A 16,886-nucleotide genomic window follows, 5' to 3' on the forward strand; every position below is an offset into this window, starting at 1 on the left:
TTTAGGCTGGCCACTTCAGCTGGCACAGGGAGGTATAAATTGCCCTGAATCTGCTCATCCCAGCATGGCTTGTGCAGTTTGTCTCTAGGATTTTATTGGTCTGGACTGGCCTCCTAGCAAAGAAAGAGCGTGGCTGTTTTTCCCTGCTGCAGAATACCCAGTAATCTGGAACAAATTTGAGCTTGTATCGTTGGGCTTAAAACAGATTTTTTTAAGATCCAGGCTTGGGACAGTCAGGGAAAGAGGGTTTGGTGATAGTGAGGGGTTGGGTTGTTCTCCTGGCATCACCCATTCCTGCCAGGTGGTGTTCCACCTTAAGGACTACAGGGAAATTATATCAGCTGCTGGTTCGTGCTCAGAAGCTGCAAATTTTCCCCAAAACTGAGGGGGCTCAAGGGAGGATATCAAAGAGAACATCACTGCAAGAAAACAACAGTACTTTAAACCAAGACTGGCGAGGTAACTCCGGAAAGGGGAAGTTAGTGTCATTTTGTGTTTCCACTCGAGGTCAAATGGGGTGAAATGACCTGAGTCTGCACAAAATCCAGGCAATTGAACTGATATCCCTGTGCTGCACATCAGGCTTGGCTCAGTGGATGGAGAAGTGATATAGAGTAGCAGTGAATGTTGGAAGTTGGAGTTAATGGAGGTACTGAAAGATGCTGAACCAAGAGTGCTTTGTTCCCTGGCACTAGCTGTATTTTTCAAAGAGCCACTGAACAGCATTTTGGCACAGTAAGCCTCCCAAAAAGCGGAATAATCATGGGTCATGGCATGTGTATTAGTGGTTCCCTTGACCCAGGAGTCCTAAGCCTGCCATGGTGAAGAAATGTAGGTGTGCAGAGCTGTGAGAGGAAACCTGCCTCTCTTCTCCTGGTGATAACTTAGCTAAGAGCCTCTGGAGCTGCTCCAGGGGTATGAAAGTTGCTTGTAGAGATGGAACTGGTTGTAGAGAATTTGTGGCTGCCCCATCCCTGGAAGTGTCCAAGGCCAGGTTGGACGGGGCTTGGAGCAATCTGGGATAGTGGAAGGTGTCCCTGCCCATGGCAGGGGTGGCACTGGATGAGCTTTAAGGTCCCTTCCAACCCCAACCATCCTGGGGTTCTGGGTTGGAGCTGTGATATGCTCCTGTTCTCTGCCATCTTAGAAGGGTCAGCAAGCCCCTCGAGAGCCTGAACCCCCTCTCTCCTGAGCACCATTGCAGAGTCATCGTTCCCTGTGGGGAACAAGAGAAAATATTAAAGGGGCATAAAGAGGAACTGTTATTTGTTTTTTGCTCTTTCAGCACAAACAGAAGCCCCTTTCTATGAGGAGTGGTGGTTTCTGCTGGTGATGGCTCTCTCAAGCCTCATCCTCATCCTGCTGGTGGTGTTTGCATTGGTCCTGCATGGCCAGAGCAAGAAGTACAAGAGCTGCAATGGAGGTAAGGCATCATCTCTGTGCTGTGCAAAAGTCTCAAAAGGTGTGGGAATCAGAGATCTTTTCCTTTGAACCTCCAATTTCCTCAGCAGGGACTGTGTTTACAGCTATTTTGCTTGGCAGAAGACTTGGAACTTTTTGTTCTCTGGTTTGGTAGAAATGACTTTTGCCCCTAGCCACACTGAATCAGGGTTTAGACACTGACCAGCCATGGGCTCAGAGAGGACAGACTCTGGAAGTCCCAGGGACTGCAGTAAAAGCCAAGAAGTCTGGGTCAAACACTTGGCAGATAAGGAATAAATAAGGAATTAGCTGAGACTTTGTTCAACTTTATCATAATACCCTGATGGATACGGAGAAGGAGAAAGATTCTGCTTTTCCATGGCTGTACCAGTGTAGATATTCTAAATCTCTCTGTGTGAGGACTATATCACAATTCCTTTCTATTGAGTGCCCTGCATCTCACATTCCTTCCCTAAGTCAAGCTGCAGTTGCTGGGCTGGGGGCCAAGCAGCCAGGAGGTGTCTTGGCTGTCTGGACCTGTTAGATTTTAACATATAGTGAGCATCAAGCTTTGAATTTTCCTTTTGTGATGATTTTTATCAGTCTCCTTTCTTGAAAGGAAACAGGAGCTACCTGCTCTGTAACTTGGAATGTCAAATAGTCCCCTTTGAAAAAGCCTCATTCTTGAGCTCTGAATATTGTTTTTACCTTTTCTTCTCCCTACATGATAAAGTCCTGAGAGGGTTGTTCACATATGTATTTCTCTGATAGCCTCCTCCACCTGCAGCAGGAAATTTCTCTGATGCCAGGAGGTGACAGAAAAGGCACATTAATGAAAAGGATCAGGTGGATGGGTCTCTGCACTACCTGTTCTTAGGGATTAATGTAATGAAGTCTTCCAGGCAGTATTTAGTAATTCAGTCCCAAAGTGAAGATCTTCTCTTTCTTTGTAATTCACTTCTAACAAGTGTTAGAATCAGATTTCAGTCCCATGAGATATAAGATGTATGAATACCGTGGCATTTTACCAAGTTAATACTATTACATATTTGTATGCACAGCTCATAGGAAGTCTCTCATCTTCTTAGTTTTACTGTGTTTGGGGGACAGACATGAAAAGGCAGGTCTGACCTGTGCTGTCAGATATCCGTGTTCACAGAGCCTTAATGCAGCACTGAAATTGAAGCTGAGGATAAAGCACCTGTCTGCTGCAAAGTGGCAGCCAGCCCTTCTCCCTGGGACACGGGCTCAGCTCACACCTTTGGGATGACAAAGGATGAGCACAAGAGAGAACAAGCTCCTGCTAGATTTTATCACAAGAAATAATACACTGGGCTGTATTTTCCTTCTTCTTCCCATCCTTGTTCCTGTCTTACATTATCAGTGGTTTCTCCATACCTGATCCCCATTTCAGCTGTGGCATGTTTTTCCCATTTGCTATCCACTTGCCCTTCCTCTTGCTTTTTTCCCTGCCTTTTTTTCCTCTCTCCTTTTCCTCTTTTTCTACCTTTTCTAGTTTTACTTTCTCTTGCTCTGCTCCAGTCAGCGTGGAATGGGATTGACAGCACCTGATTTAGTTATCTGGTTTCTATTTATAGTCAAAAACCAAGAATAAGCACTTTTGAAGCACAGTTTACCTGTGCTGTTTTAGATACTTGCCTCTGAATGAAATCCATCCATCCATCCATGACTCCTTTCTCCTCTTTGTCTTCCTCTACCCCTTCACATTCCTGATACACTCCTTGCCTTCACTCTGTTCTCACTTGCCAGTAAGAAAAGTAAAGAAAATATCAAATAATTAATGATGTCATAAAACAGACAGGAGGACAAGTTAGCTCCTGCAGTTCTATTTGGGGGAAAAGTGCTTTTGTTTCAGCCAAACCTTTTATTTTCTGTCTCCAGGTAAAACCATCTCCAATGTGGAAGAGTCAGTCACCCTGGACAATGGAGGCTTCACTGCTCTGGAGCTCAACAGCAGACACCTGAACATCAAGAGCACCTTCTCAAAGAAAAATGGAACCAGGTGAAAAGCTGGGAATGCCGTGCTTTTGGAATGTCTTTTTTCTAGCTTCAAGCACTGTTAAAAAGGCAAAAGGGAGAGACTGAAGAATCCAGGGAGGACTTAAACACCCAAGTCTCTGCCTCAAGTTGTGATTCTGGCTTCTAAGCATGATTTCATTAATTCCAGGGGAATAACAACATCCCAAACACTCATCTTTGCATTTCCTAGGTCTCCTCCTCGGCCAAGCCCGGGGGGGCTGCACTACTCTGATGAGGATATCTGCAACAAGTACAACGGGGCTGTGCTGACCGAGGGCTTGGGCCTCAACGAGAAGCCCCTGGAAATGTCAGAGTCAGAGGTAAGAATTTCCCTCTGCCTCACATTGCACAGACACTGCAGATAATCATTTCCATGCTGAATCCTGGCAAGTCTTTGAAGTCCCAGTCCCATACCTGCATCATGCTGTGTGGTCACTGTTTGTCTCAGGGATTTTAAAAGGTTCAATTCACAAGGCTGTTTGCATCACATCTTAAAATAAAAATATCAAAGGAAAGAATGACAAGCAGGACCCAGCCAGGGCAGACTCCAGACCTGGCCTTGGCAGATATTCAGTTTTCCAGAGTCAGGTAGAAAGATAAGTGCAATCAGTCAGACAGTGTGTGCTGACCTCTCTGGAAAGATCTGCACTCCTCCTTCTGCCTGTGGGCTGCAAACTCAGAGCACTTTTGGGAAAACACGCATGTGCTGCAAAATAACCAGGTACTGTCTGGGCGAGGTTAAAGGTGAGATGTGCTTTAGACTGTTGCACTGACTGGAGTGTGGATGTGGTTTGCAGTTTCACAGCTACAGCAAACCCCACCAGTCAGAGGAGTGGCCTGAGTGCTGACAGCCACTGCCTTGGTTACAGAGGGAGTAGGTGGGGAGTGAGTAACTTGCCAGGGAGCCACATGGCCATGGCTGTGAGGGCCCAGCATTCAGCTCTCTGAACACCCCAGCCTTGCCTGTGGACTGCTCTCCACGGAAGGTGGGTGTTTGCCAGCATTATCCATCTGGCAGGGCTCCATTTTTTGTTTAATATTCCCTGTAAGAAGGAAGAAAGTGCTTGCTGTCTGTAAAAGTCCAGCAGTGGCCATGGGTGAATAGACAGACTTCAAAGGAGATCCAGAAAGGTAAATCTGTCTCTAAAATCAGATGCTGTCAGCTGAGATCCTGATGAATCCGAACTGACAGCGCAAGAAGCGAGCAGTGGGCCAAACCATGCCAAACCTGACCCTTCCAGCGAGAAAAAAATCACAGGCAGCAAGTCATGAAAGAAGATGACAGTTTTCATCTGTAGCTTTTCTGCACCTGCAGCTACAGCTGCTTTTCCTGGCTACCTAGCTCTCACCTCCTGCTAATTACCACCGACAGCCTGCTGCTTTGTGCTGCCCTGTGGCCGACCCATCGTGCAGGCAGCTTTCCTTGGTGCAGCTCAAGCTGCTGTCTCTGCAATGCTCCAGCATTACCCTCCAGATTAAACCCACAGTGCTTTGGTCATGTCACTGTAACAACCCAGCATTAAACCTGTCATTAAAACAGTTTGCTGAGCATGATCGTGAATTTAGCACTGGCACCTTTTGACATTAATTTCAATGTCCCGTGTGGTATTTCCTGGTGATGTGCAGAAGTCTCTTTGCAGGGTGTCATTATGCCTCCTATATGCACTGTTTGTACAGCAGAGAATGAAGTGATTTTGGTGAGTTTTTTCCTCAGGCTATTGATATTGTTTATTTACTGTTGTATTGCTGTTGAGCCTGAAGGTCTCAGTTGAGATTCTGGTGTTTTTGTCAATGTGGATGTGCACATGACTATGTGCATAAAATATGCCCCTGTTTTTCCTTGGAGCTTGGATATGCAGCCCGCCTGTATAATGTCTTTGATGCTTGTTTGGGTTTTTTGTAGTGGGGAGTGCTTTTAGTCATGAAATGTTAATATGCTCCCAGTAGAGGCAGCAGTAGGAGATGCTGCCTTTTGATCAGCCTGAAAATGCTGTTTATGTTGGCAGGTGCAGACAGGAGGTGAGGGTGGGTTGGGGCAGAGGTGGGCATCGATGACTGACCACTCTCTTTTCAAGTGTTCCTGTACCTATTAGCTCTTCCTGTTTGACTTTTATTTTCTTTTAGTTTCTGATCTCAGAGGAGATCTTAATAGACAAGCTCTGTTTTCTGAGAGTTTCAGATTTTCCATCTGTCTTAGCAAGCAGAAAGATTTGCCAGTAGATGAAGAGTTAAAGATATCTTTTCATGTAAGAGTTCTACCCAGGTTTGGTTCTCTGCAGCAGAGGGTCCTGATGTTGTTTTCCTCTAATACATCTGTGTGAGGGTCTCAAATTCCACTTAATATGTTGCACATCAGGGCAGGCAGGGACAAAAACTGTGCCTTTGCCTTCAATCGACTTGTCACCGTGTTACTGCTTAGTCTTATGCCTGTTACCTGAGGTGTCAAGATTTTATATGGAAAAGAAGGAAGCTCACTGGCTTCAGGTCTCCTGGGGTTTACTGAACATGAAGAACTCTTGGGCTGGCTGACTGCACTTAAAACACAGCAGCCTGGGAGCATTCCTCCAAGCTCCCTCCTGGAGGGGAGAGAAGAAACAAAGAGGAAATCAAGTAGGACTCTCAACATTCATAAATCAAGTGGTGAACTTACTCCATGTCATGAAAGCCAAGCACCAGTACTGTTAATGAGGTTAAAGAAGTTTAATTGGCAGGTACAGAGCAGGAGACTGCTATGAGTGTAAATTCTAAATGATTAATAATAATAGGCTTTTTGTTAATGAGTCAAGTGGACAAGGCTCTAGACAGATAATCTGAAAAAATTTGGTGTTCAGCACATAGAAATCTGATGATGTACCTGCAGTGTCATCCAGCCAAGGAAGAGCAGGAGGAGAGCGGAGGCTGGTGCACGTTTGTGTGTTTTCACACGTCCTTGTGGTCTCCCAGAAACTGTTTCCAGGAGAAAGTACTCTGACAGGTTGCACACATTATCAGGCAGTGCTGGATGCTCTGGCCTTCCCACTGCTGTCTGCAGTCTGACTGGCTTTGGCTTTCTCAACTCTGTAGGAAGATATTACTTTCCACTTAACACTTCAGAGGGAATAGGGTTTAACTTGTTTCCAGTAAAGCTCTCCAGTGATTTTGACAAGTTGGGCACTATGTGGAAACCAGCTGCAAGTGACACATAAAATAAGAATGGGTTCCCATGTCCAGAGAAATATTTTGCATACCTTGTCTCTTTTACAGCATATTTATTTCAGGCCAACAAAAAAAAAAAAAAAATCCTGCTGTTATCTACATTTTTAGAAGTAATCTTGTAAGGCTGTTTCTTTTGTAGTCACTTAAAAGGATAACTGGAACTATTATCAAATTTATTATCACATTTCCCACTGACTAAGCCAGCCAACTCTGGTGGCTGACTTGCCTCTGAGCAGCACTCGTGCATTTTATGCTATGAAAAATATACCTAAATAGCCTCTCATTTTCTGTATTTGTTGTTTCATAGGCATCCATGCACCTTTGGTTGACAGTGTGTAATGTCACCACATACCCAATCACGCTCCAGCCTATGGAGGTTTCCAAGGTAACACAGCCAGAGTCGCAGGGAAAGGAGAAAACTGAAAACAAAGCAAAAAGCCCTGCAGCATTTCTATTTACTCAATAGTTTAAAAACCACTAAAGAGTAATCCTCTAGTATAAGCTGTCTGTATTGTCATGCTAAACAGGTTTATCTTACTTGTCCTTGATTTTCATCTGTGGAATGCCAGTTTAGAGCATTCCTTGCTGATAAGGGTGGTTTTGGGAGTCTTGCTGGGAGCAGACCTTAGAAGATACTTCAGAAACACGGACAAAATAGTCAGTTCCTGCCTGTCCTGAAAGAAATACAGAAAAAAACCCTGTTGTATCAACACTAACAAGCAGGTTATCCTTTCCAGCACCAGTGTGAATGATGGTGAAAGGCTGAAGTTACTGCAGCTCTATATGCTTCATGACAGTCTTCCCTTCTGAAAGACCCTGGCCTTATTTACACCAAATTATTGTTCCCTTTCAGTTGGTATAATGAACTAATTAGTGGACAAATTATCAGCAAGTGGTATTGTTTTAAATTCCCTCTTTCAGTTCATGGCAAATCTGAGTGCACCTTATTTCAAACAGTAGCAGCTCATCTTAAAGTGTTCCCCGGATTTCTTCTCTTTATTATGTTGACTTCTGGCAATCTTGAAAGAACTTGGCTTAGAAACAGAAATTATATTAGTTTTGTGAGTGAGTGTTTTTTTTGCTTGTGATGGACAGAGCTCAAGTGGCTGCATAAGTACTATTACAGCTATAAAGTCATGTCACATGCTTCTTTGCATTTCCCCTTAGGGCTTCCAGCTTTTAGTTGGCTTTATCCAACCCCGCAGATCCTCTGTGTCTGTGGGGACATCAGGAAGATTCATAAAGAGCCACTAGAAATTTGTGGGGGTTTTTTTTTGGTTTTTTTTTGTTTTTGTTTTTTGTTTTTTTTTTTTTGTTTTTTGGTTTTTTTTTTTTTTTTGTTCCTCATGCTTCTGCCACCTCAGTTCAGCTGTGATGCCTCTGTTGAGCAGGGCTCTGTTTCTTTGTTGGGTGGCTGAGAGTGTCTGAGTCTGTAAAAGTGATGGTGGGCTAGGGAAGGAGTCAGAGGCCATGGGAGAGCAGTGTCTTGTGCCTTTGGTAGAGAGAGCACATCCACAGGAGCTGGAGGAGTTCACATCTCTGGGTGCTGCTTCTGGTGAGCTCTCCTGCCTCTGCTCAGGATGCAGAGACTTTTCTTCCACATCATCCCTCAGCTTCCCAGGCATTTACCTTAAAATTGCACTATGGACACACAGCATCATGTTTGGAGACTGATGCAGAGTGCAATAATTTGTTTCCTGCTGAGGACAGACAGAGGGAACCAGGGTTTGGGGATCTTTTGGTGAAATTGGCTGTGTCTGCAGCTGAGGAGCAGCCTGAGCTGCTGCTGCCAGACCCTGCCATGCTGCCACATCTGCAGCCATCCGTGGCACTCCTGTCGGAGCCCCTTGCAAAAACACACAGGGCAGTGCTGGCAGGATGTTCCTGGCAGCAGTGCCAAGACTCTGGAGCTGCTCTCTGCATCCACTGGCTGTGAAGTAGTCCAGATCTGGGGATATTCCAGGAATGCTGCAGAAACCACCTGTTCAGGAAGGTCTTTGGAGGGAGTGGGATGTTGGCTTCCCAAGCCTGGCAGCTGGTGCAAAGGAGTGTTTTTCGAGGAGATAGGCTTGCTGTGTTCCTTCTGGAATAATTATTAAATGCTGGTAGGGCTTTGTTGTATTAGTAATTACTTGTCAAGGCACCTGAAGCTTTTAATTCTTAAAAATCAAACAGTACATAATTCCTGAAGAGCCAAAGCCTCGGTAATAGTGGAAAGGAAGTTTTGCAAAGCTGTAAAGAGCTGCTTTGCTCACTTTTGGAAAGCACTGGGAAAAATTTCTCAGCTCTGTCCATCACCCTCTGTGCTGGAAAAGGGGCACGGAATAGTATTGAAGCAGCTACCTAAGCAAAGAAGTGGGATGATGAATGCTGTGCCCTTTTCAAACGATGGTTCATAAGGCATTTGAGGATTGTTCTTCAGAGACCATTAAAAAGGAGCTTTAGAGGAGGAAAGACAAGTTCTGTGGCAGGCAGGATCAAGAAGGATGTGTGTTTGCTGGGTGGTGTCATAGATCAGAACCACACCAACCTTTTGAAACTAATTGCAGCAACGAGCAGTGATGAGCTGCACTTACCTGTCTCTCTTGTGTGTCTTAGGCAGCTCCTACTTTGATATTTAATTGCCTCTAGAATTGGCAATGCAGATTATTGAGTGGGGGAGGGAAAGGAATAAAAGCTTTTGCATGGTCTAATCGGAGATTTTGAAGGAAGGCATGAGATCTGGAAATGCCTGGGTAAATGTGTGCTGGATGGAATGGGGCTGTTACTGGTGGGAACATCAGTAGGAACAGAAGGAAAATGTGCACAGAGATTCCATGGCTGAGGCTTTGCCGTGGTCTCTGTGCTCAGCAGAGATGTACAAGCCCTCTGTGATTCCTCCAGCTGCATCCCAGCAGCAGCACTTCAGAGGAGGAGCTGATGCACAGAGCTTATCTGGTTACATCTCAATAGAGCTCCTGCTTGATATTGATGGGAGCTTTGAAGCTCTCCAGCCACCGTGCATAAATGTTTCAGGGGTAGGATCCGCTCTGAGCGCAGAGCTGGGTCTGACTCATCCCAAGGAAGCAGCCCCTCCTGCCTGGCAGCTCTTCTTTCCCAGATTTTGCATTCTCTTTCTTCTGTCGCTGCTGGTTGTGTACCTTGTACCACCCATAATCAGCTGGAACATGCAAATAGTGTTATTTGCCTGTAATAAAGTCTGATTTTACTTAACTTCCTTCCAGTTATAGAACTAATTTTCAATACTTAACGCCCAGAGTCCTGTGCAGGTGGCTTGGGTTGGCCACCCCAAACATTGGCCTGGCTAACCAGTGTTTGTGTGGAAGGCATCCCTGCTGTCCTTCCATGAGGAGAGATACTTAGTTGTAACTGCAATACTTGATTGTGATTGAAAGCTGTTGGTTTCACTGTGACCTCTCTACACTTCCCTGCATCTTGTGCCCAAGTAGGAGCTCCTGGCTGCCCCTGCACCGTTTTGCATGGAATTAGAAGGGATTTCTCTGTCACTTATCATCCCTCTAGCAGCAAAGTCTGGCTAAAGCAGAGCACAGTGCTTTTCCACAGCCCAGCCTGTACCACACTTGGACTGCCATCCTTCTTACCTTGACATTACAGCTTTAGTCAGCTGGTGATGCTAAACTTGCCTCCCATTTCTTTGCGAGCACAACAGGCTAAAAATATCATCCATGCTAATGACCGATTATTTACTTCTGTTTTTCCTGATGCCCCAGGTCACTGACTCGGATTACGAGGACGAGTTGCCCAAGCACTCCTTTGTGAACCATTACATGAGCGACCCCACCTACTACAACTCGTGGAAGCGGCAGCAGAAAGGGGTGAAGCAGCACCCGGCGTCCTACAGATACGAGGAGTGCACGGCCAGCGAGGCAGAGCCCTATTTCCAGACTGTCATCACGACACAGAGCTCAGGAGGGGTGTACACCCCGACGGGACAGCCCGCGCCCGGCTCCCGGACTCCAGTGACAGGATTCTCGTCCTTTGTCTGAGCGGGGCTGGGGACACGGCGGGACAGCCGCAGTGACCGTGTGTGCGTGGCCGGGGCGCTGAACTGTGGGGGACCTCTCTTATCAGGGTAGAAACGGATGGGAACACACCTGAGGCTGGGTTGTTGGTGTTTTGGTTGGTTTTGTTGTTTTGGTTTTTTTTTTTTTTCTTCCTTTCTGAAGACAATCAACTCTATAAAAACACGGAGCTGAACTAGCTGAACCTTTGTTTAAGAAAACAAAAAGAAAAAAAAGGAATTCCGAACAGTGATGATTTTAACCACTTGTGAATAGTAGGGGTTTTTTAACCGCTTTTTGTAACACTGCTTCAGGAAGCAGCTCCCATGCCCTTCTCCTTGCCTCTTTCTTTCTCTCCCCTCCTCCTGTCCCACTGCTCCCAAACAAGCAGGTGAATTCCCTAGATGCAATGAGTGACTCTGTGATGTGATTTGAAGAGAAAACATAAAATCTCCCAGGCTCCTTTTTCTTCCTTTTTCTCTACTCTTTATTTTTTTCTTTCTCTCTTCTTTTTAATTTTTCTCTGTCATCAAATTAAGTAGTAAAACATAGAAAATGGACACGTTTCTAGGTGAAAAGCAGACACCTCTCTTCTCCTCGCTGCTCCACACATTAGGAGCACTGGCTGATCAATGTAGGCTCAGATGTGTCACTGTGTCTGCTCTAAGCTCACTACTGGTGTATTTATATTGAATTACTGACCTGCTTTTCTTTCTTCTTCAAATGGGACCTGCTGCATTCTTTAAATATTCCAACTCCAGGGCCTCTGGAAGAGGAGATGGCTCAAAAGAGCACTGTAGGCAATGGTGGGTGAAGCAAGTGGGAAGAATTCAAATGTAAGGTCAGTTTATTTTTGGCGTGGCTCTAATCCTCCTTGTGGACTGTGTGTACCATTTGAATCAGTCATTTTTTAAAAGTCAAAGGACACAACCCATCAAGCCAGAGAAATTTTTCAATTAAAATTGCAGTGACAACCTAGAGAATTTACTAATTGATGAGGGTTTTGATCATCAGAGTTACCATGCTCTGCTAACAGAAGTTGAACATGCTTTCTCACCCAGACGCTGCAGTTCTGTTTATTGGTCTGTAAAAAAGTACACAGTGGCAGGGTTTGTTTGATTTTATTTTTTTAGTAGAAAGACACACCACACAGACTGGGTGAGTTTTGGTGTCCACAGGTGCCTTTTATTGATTCTGCAGCTTCATATCTGGGAGAAGCAAAAAACTGTCTCCAAATAAAGCTAACCAGGTTTTTCAGGCTTTGGGGTCATGAATTACCTTGTGCACGTTTACAGCCTGCTTTGTGCACTTGAAACTACAGCCTTTGGAAAGAAAAGAGGAGACTTTTAGTTTATTTTTCATCCTTTTGTACAGCTCACTTTTTTGCTTTCTTCTTTTCTATTCTTTTCCCGAGTCTGTCATGTTTAGTAGCAAGTTTACTCACAAGGAAGTTGTCAGGCATTGAAAGAATGCAAGTAGCAACAGTCCTGGGTCACCAGACTTTTTATCATAAGAGTTTGAAAGGTGAATTTGGAAGTAGGAGAGTCCTTGCCACACCAGGATCTGGCATTTCCTTTCAGGTGGATAAGCCAGGAAAATTGGTGCTTGCTAATGTTCTGTCAAGGCTCATGTGGGCATTGTTACCACGGAAAATTGTCCCTTTTCTCTCAAGGGATGTGGGACATCTGTGGCAGATGTCTTCAGAGCAGGTTGTTGAAACCAGGCTGCCCAGGGGCCTGGCTGGGAGTATCCAGAAGAGCTGAGGTCCAAGGGCCAGCTCAGCCTTGCTGTCACCTTTCAGTGCCTCTAGGACAGGGCAAACGATCTCAGAACTGCTTTTACTCTTGGGCACTGCCTCCAAGCACTGCTGCTCTTGGTGCATGCACACTCTGCATAGCTTTGGCACTGGATTGCTGTTCCTCTCCAAAGGTTCCAGGAAGAAAAAGTTCAAAAACCAAAAACTCCAGTGGGTGTGTTTAAGGGCTTTTGAGCTTGGGATAATGATCTGCAGCTCATTAGATGGCAAGGGACTCGCAAAGACACGGCTGAGCCAAAACCCTGTGAGTCATCCCCCTCTCTGCACCTGGGTAGGATGTGTGTGGGATGGAGATGGGGCTCCAAAGAGGATGACTTGGAGTGTGCTGTGAAGAGGAATGCAAAGCAAACAAAAAACCCACTGCCTTCTGTGCACTTTGACTGTTCTCTTAAGCCATATGGACTTTGCTTTAATTACTGAACTGCCAAAATTTGTTTTCAGTCTGTGTTTTTTGTTTCTTAGACAAAATTATCTACGTGGCTTTCTGATTTGTTTTCCTTTTCCTTTGTCATTTCCTGCATCAGATTACATATTTTAGACACATTGTTTTTATACATTTGACACAGCAATGCAATTGCTCTTGGAATTTTAATGGCACTTGTCCAACAGGTGTAAGAGGTAGTGCTGCAGGAGGAGCCCTCCAAGGACCACTGAGGACTTTAGGGATGTAAATTAGTAGGAAGTAGATGGAACACCGGGGACTTTGCTCCAAAGGAAAGCGTAGTGTAACTCCACATCTGCTGAATATTGCCTTACACTTGGTGTAAGATGCAGTTACTCCCTGGGGTTGATCTGATACCACACGGAGGAAAAAAACCCCAAGAAAATCACAGGGAATAAAGGAAATGGACTTCATGGCCACTGCTCCGCTGAAGGACAACATGGGGAGCAGCACAATCTATACAAAGCGAGGAGAAGAGACTGTTCCTTTTTTCTCAAAACCAGCTGCAACTAAAAAGCCTGAGCTTGCTGAGGACCTGCTGAGTTGGCTGTGTGGCTCTTTTCTTCTGACTGCTGTCGAAATAACAGGTTAGGTGTGATTCCTTTAGGACCTGTTGATCCCAACAAAGGTATTTCTGTTCCATTCTCGTCCACACTGTTGTCACTCTTGGTTATGTTGTGTTCAGGAGTTGGCTTTTCTGACATGTGGGTTTATTTTCAATAGGCAGTTGCAGAGTGAGGAGGTGCAGTGCCCTGCTCAGCCCTCAGCTGAGCACAGGATGCGTTTTCTGCTGTGCAGGATCGTGTGTAGCTCCATGTGTGATGCCTCCACCTTCTTGCTAACACACTCAACTTGTAAAATATGGTTAATAGGTAGGTTTTATTTACTTCACATATCAGGGAAATTGTTTTATCTGGAAGGAAATACTCCATCAGTTAGGAAGAAAGCTCTATTTCACTGCTGCAATCTTTGGAAATTGCAGCCTTGAAATACAACTTTTAAACATTAGTTTTCATGTTACAGTAAGTTCAGACATTGAATTTGCTTCCATTTCCATCTTCCTGTTTAGAAAAGTCTTGAAAAATGAAGGCTTATGTTTAAAATGCCTTCTCAGGATATATTTTTTTATTTATTTATTTCCCTTTCCCTGTTTCTCAGGTGTCTTTGTGACTGTTACTGAAAAATAAAAGCAGCATCATGAAATGACCAAGGGAGACATTTCAGAGAATGGTTTAATAGGAGCTTGTTTTTCATGCAATAGCTGTAACAATAGCCAGTCTCCTGCAGGTAAAAAGTGCCCAAGTCTTCACCCCCTGCAGGGCTGAGGTGACAGCAGTCACCACTGTCAGCAATGCTCCCAGCCCCAAACCTCAAGTTGTCCCTGTCATAAATCATGTGCAAAAGTGCACACATGAAAGGAGCTGTGCTGTTCCAGCCCACTCCAAGTAGAGCTTTTTATCCCCCCCAAAATCCATGTCACACGTGGTGTGTCCCTGCCATGGCCCACACCACTGGGTGGAGTATTTTCCATTCCTGCCTTTTAATGCTCTGATGTTTGGACAGGGCCAGCGCTGTGCAGGTACAAATGGCAGTGGTGACAAGGGACAGGAGAGGGCACTCCTTTGCTTTTATCAGTGACAGTCTCTTATTTCCTACCCTGGGAGTCACTCATGGAATGACTTCATGGGGAGGGCAGGGAGAGGCGAGAGCAAAGGCTTTCATCAGCAGTTACTAAAGGAATCACACTTTGGCCAGTGATCCCACTTTTGGGAGCAGTCAGCATGACTGGAGAGAAAAAAGAAAAATACACAGAAAAGAAACTCATCTATTACTCAAAAGGATTTCTGTTCCCTCTTCATTTTGAGTGTTAAAACCAGTGATGTTTTGCAGATGGGCAGGATCTCATTTTTCTTTCTTATACCAAGGTCTCTGCCAGAAGCTGCTGTAGCAATTGTTTGGATTAAATCTCTTGACATGGGGATGCATTTATTATCTTTGCCATTGCTTCCCTCAAGAAATCCATTGGGTCATCCAAAGATTATCTAATCTGCTTTCCAAAAAGGGAGGAGAGAGAGAGAGATCTTTATACATATAGAGCACTGGTGTCTTCTCCCACACATTGCTTTCAGATATACAGGAAAACTTGTTGGAGAAAACCCATTTTAGAAAAGGAATTCATTAGAAACTTTAAAAGAAAGCAAACAACCACATAAGGAAGATAACCCCTGGCAGAAGCGTTAGAAATCTTGAAGTCCAGAAGCCTGTGATGTGTAAGAGTGACCAAGATGCCAAGACCTCCTGTTTTTACTGATCTCCTGTACCAGTAGCAGCAAGAAGGACACACTCAGTGAGGGGTGATGTTTGGAAAGGAAGAGCCACAGAGCTGCTGGGACATGGGCAGGTTGTACTGCAGACAGCTCCACTCAGCCTGGAGTTCCTGCTAGTTCAGTCACATTCCTTGGGTTGCTTTTATCGGTTGTTGCCAGCACATGTGGAATGCACACATTATCAAGGTGTTCCTAGAAGCTACGAGGTTACCGGAGGTGGGGAAAGGTTTGTTGGTGTCGTGTTCAAACGAAGCCACACGTGTGATGATGTGGTTCTACAAAACCCATTGAAAGCTCCTTATGGAAACCACCCTTGAATTAGGAGCATGTTCACCCCAAGACTGAGCACGATGGGCCTGAAATGGCTCTACCTGACAGGTCATAAATCCCAGAATGGTTTGGGCTGGAAGAGATCTTAAAGATCTCTTAAAGATCTCACCTTGTTTGAACCCCCCTGCCATGGGCAAGGACACATTCCACTATGACCAGGTTGCTCCAAGCCCCATCCAACCTGGCCTTGGACACTTCCAGTCCCTTCTGTTCTTTGTATTTCTGTACTCCTTTTGTCCTCGCCCTGCCCTCCCAGAAAAAGAAAGCTGCCTTGCACTTTGTGCAGGTGTAGAGTTTGCAGCGCCCGACAGCAGAGAGCCACAATGGATAAGCACACACGTGACACCTGGGACAGGTGAGATTTGTTTGAACAAGGAGTGAAGTACCATTAGCACTTGAGATTCAGGCTCTGACTCAGAATTTTATCTTCTCAAAGCTGCCACTTGCCCACTTTAAATGGCCTTGGGGCCTCAAGACTTGACAGGAAATTCATTATTTCAATGCTGTTTGATCACTGTGCACTTTCTTGGGGCTTGAATCACTGGATACAGAGACAGGACTGGGGTTACAGAGCTTTATATCAAGGTGTTTTCCCATTTGTGTCCAATTCACTAGATTTGGGAATTTCTGCTACCACTGAATGGTGGCATTCTGCAGGTGGGAAATGCCACCAGGGCTCCCTTTGATGTCATTGCACCCCTGGGCCATGCTGGGGCCTGTCACAGTGCAGTGGGAGCTCTCAGGTAGCAGAAAGGTGCAAAAACCCTATATTCTGGTGAGTTTGTAGCTGGTCACTTTGCCTCTCTTGGGCTGGAGTCCATCTTCTGATTTGGTATCTGCTGTCAGCTATGGGGTAGGAGCACCTCACACAGCTGTGTCTGAGCTGCCCTTCGGTGTACTCCAGTTATCAGATCATTGCTTTTGATTCAGTGTCTCCTTGGAGATTTGCCCTGGATTTTTGTTCCACACCTCTTGTTAGCCTCACCTTCACCACTCCACTATTTTATATGAGAAAGTTACTTCTTCTTTTGCAAACTTGCTTCTAATTAAAAGAACCCTTTTGGAAACGTACGTGTCCTTGGTACATTTGTTCTGCAGAAGGGAAAAAAAGGATTTTTCCAGACTCATCTGTTGCTGAAGAAGTTTCTGGGTGCCTTGCCAGCATGCTCACGAGTTAACAGCTCAGGACACTGAGAACGTAACACACACTGAAATTCCTCACTGTTTGCTCTGGACTGTAAAATCTTACAACCCCTGCTGCTTCTCAGCTAAGCTGACACTCTCAAATAGTT

General features: G+C 45.1%; 1 protein-coding gene across 1 annotated transcript in view; it reads left to right on the plus strand.

The window, feature by feature from the left end:
* SDK1 (sidekick cell adhesion molecule 1) overlaps nucleotides 1-16,661 on the plus strand; it is a 383,954-nt gene extending 367,293 nt beyond the window's left edge. The window contains exons 42-45 of the mRNA XM_053992256.1: nucleotides 1,286-1,423; nucleotides 3,325-3,445; nucleotides 3,653-3,782; nucleotides 10,389-16,661. Coding sequence (XP_053848231.1) covers nucleotides 1,286-1,423; nucleotides 3,325-3,445; nucleotides 3,653-3,782; nucleotides 10,389-10,664 — 665 coding nt within the window. The 3' untranslated portion in view covers nucleotides 10,665-16,661. The remainder of the gene's footprint in view (nucleotides 1-1,285; nucleotides 1,424-3,324; nucleotides 3,446-3,652; nucleotides 3,783-10,388) is intronic.
* The last annotated feature ends 225 nt before the right edge of the window (nucleotides 16,662-16,886 follow it).

Source organism: Vidua macroura, chromosome 16 (genome assembly GCF_024509145.1).
Source record: "Vidua macroura isolate BioBank_ID:100142 chromosome 16, ASM2450914v1, whole genome shotgun sequence".
NCBI classification, from domain to species: Eukaryota; Metazoa; Chordata; class Aves; order Passeriformes; family Viduidae; genus Vidua; species Vidua macroura.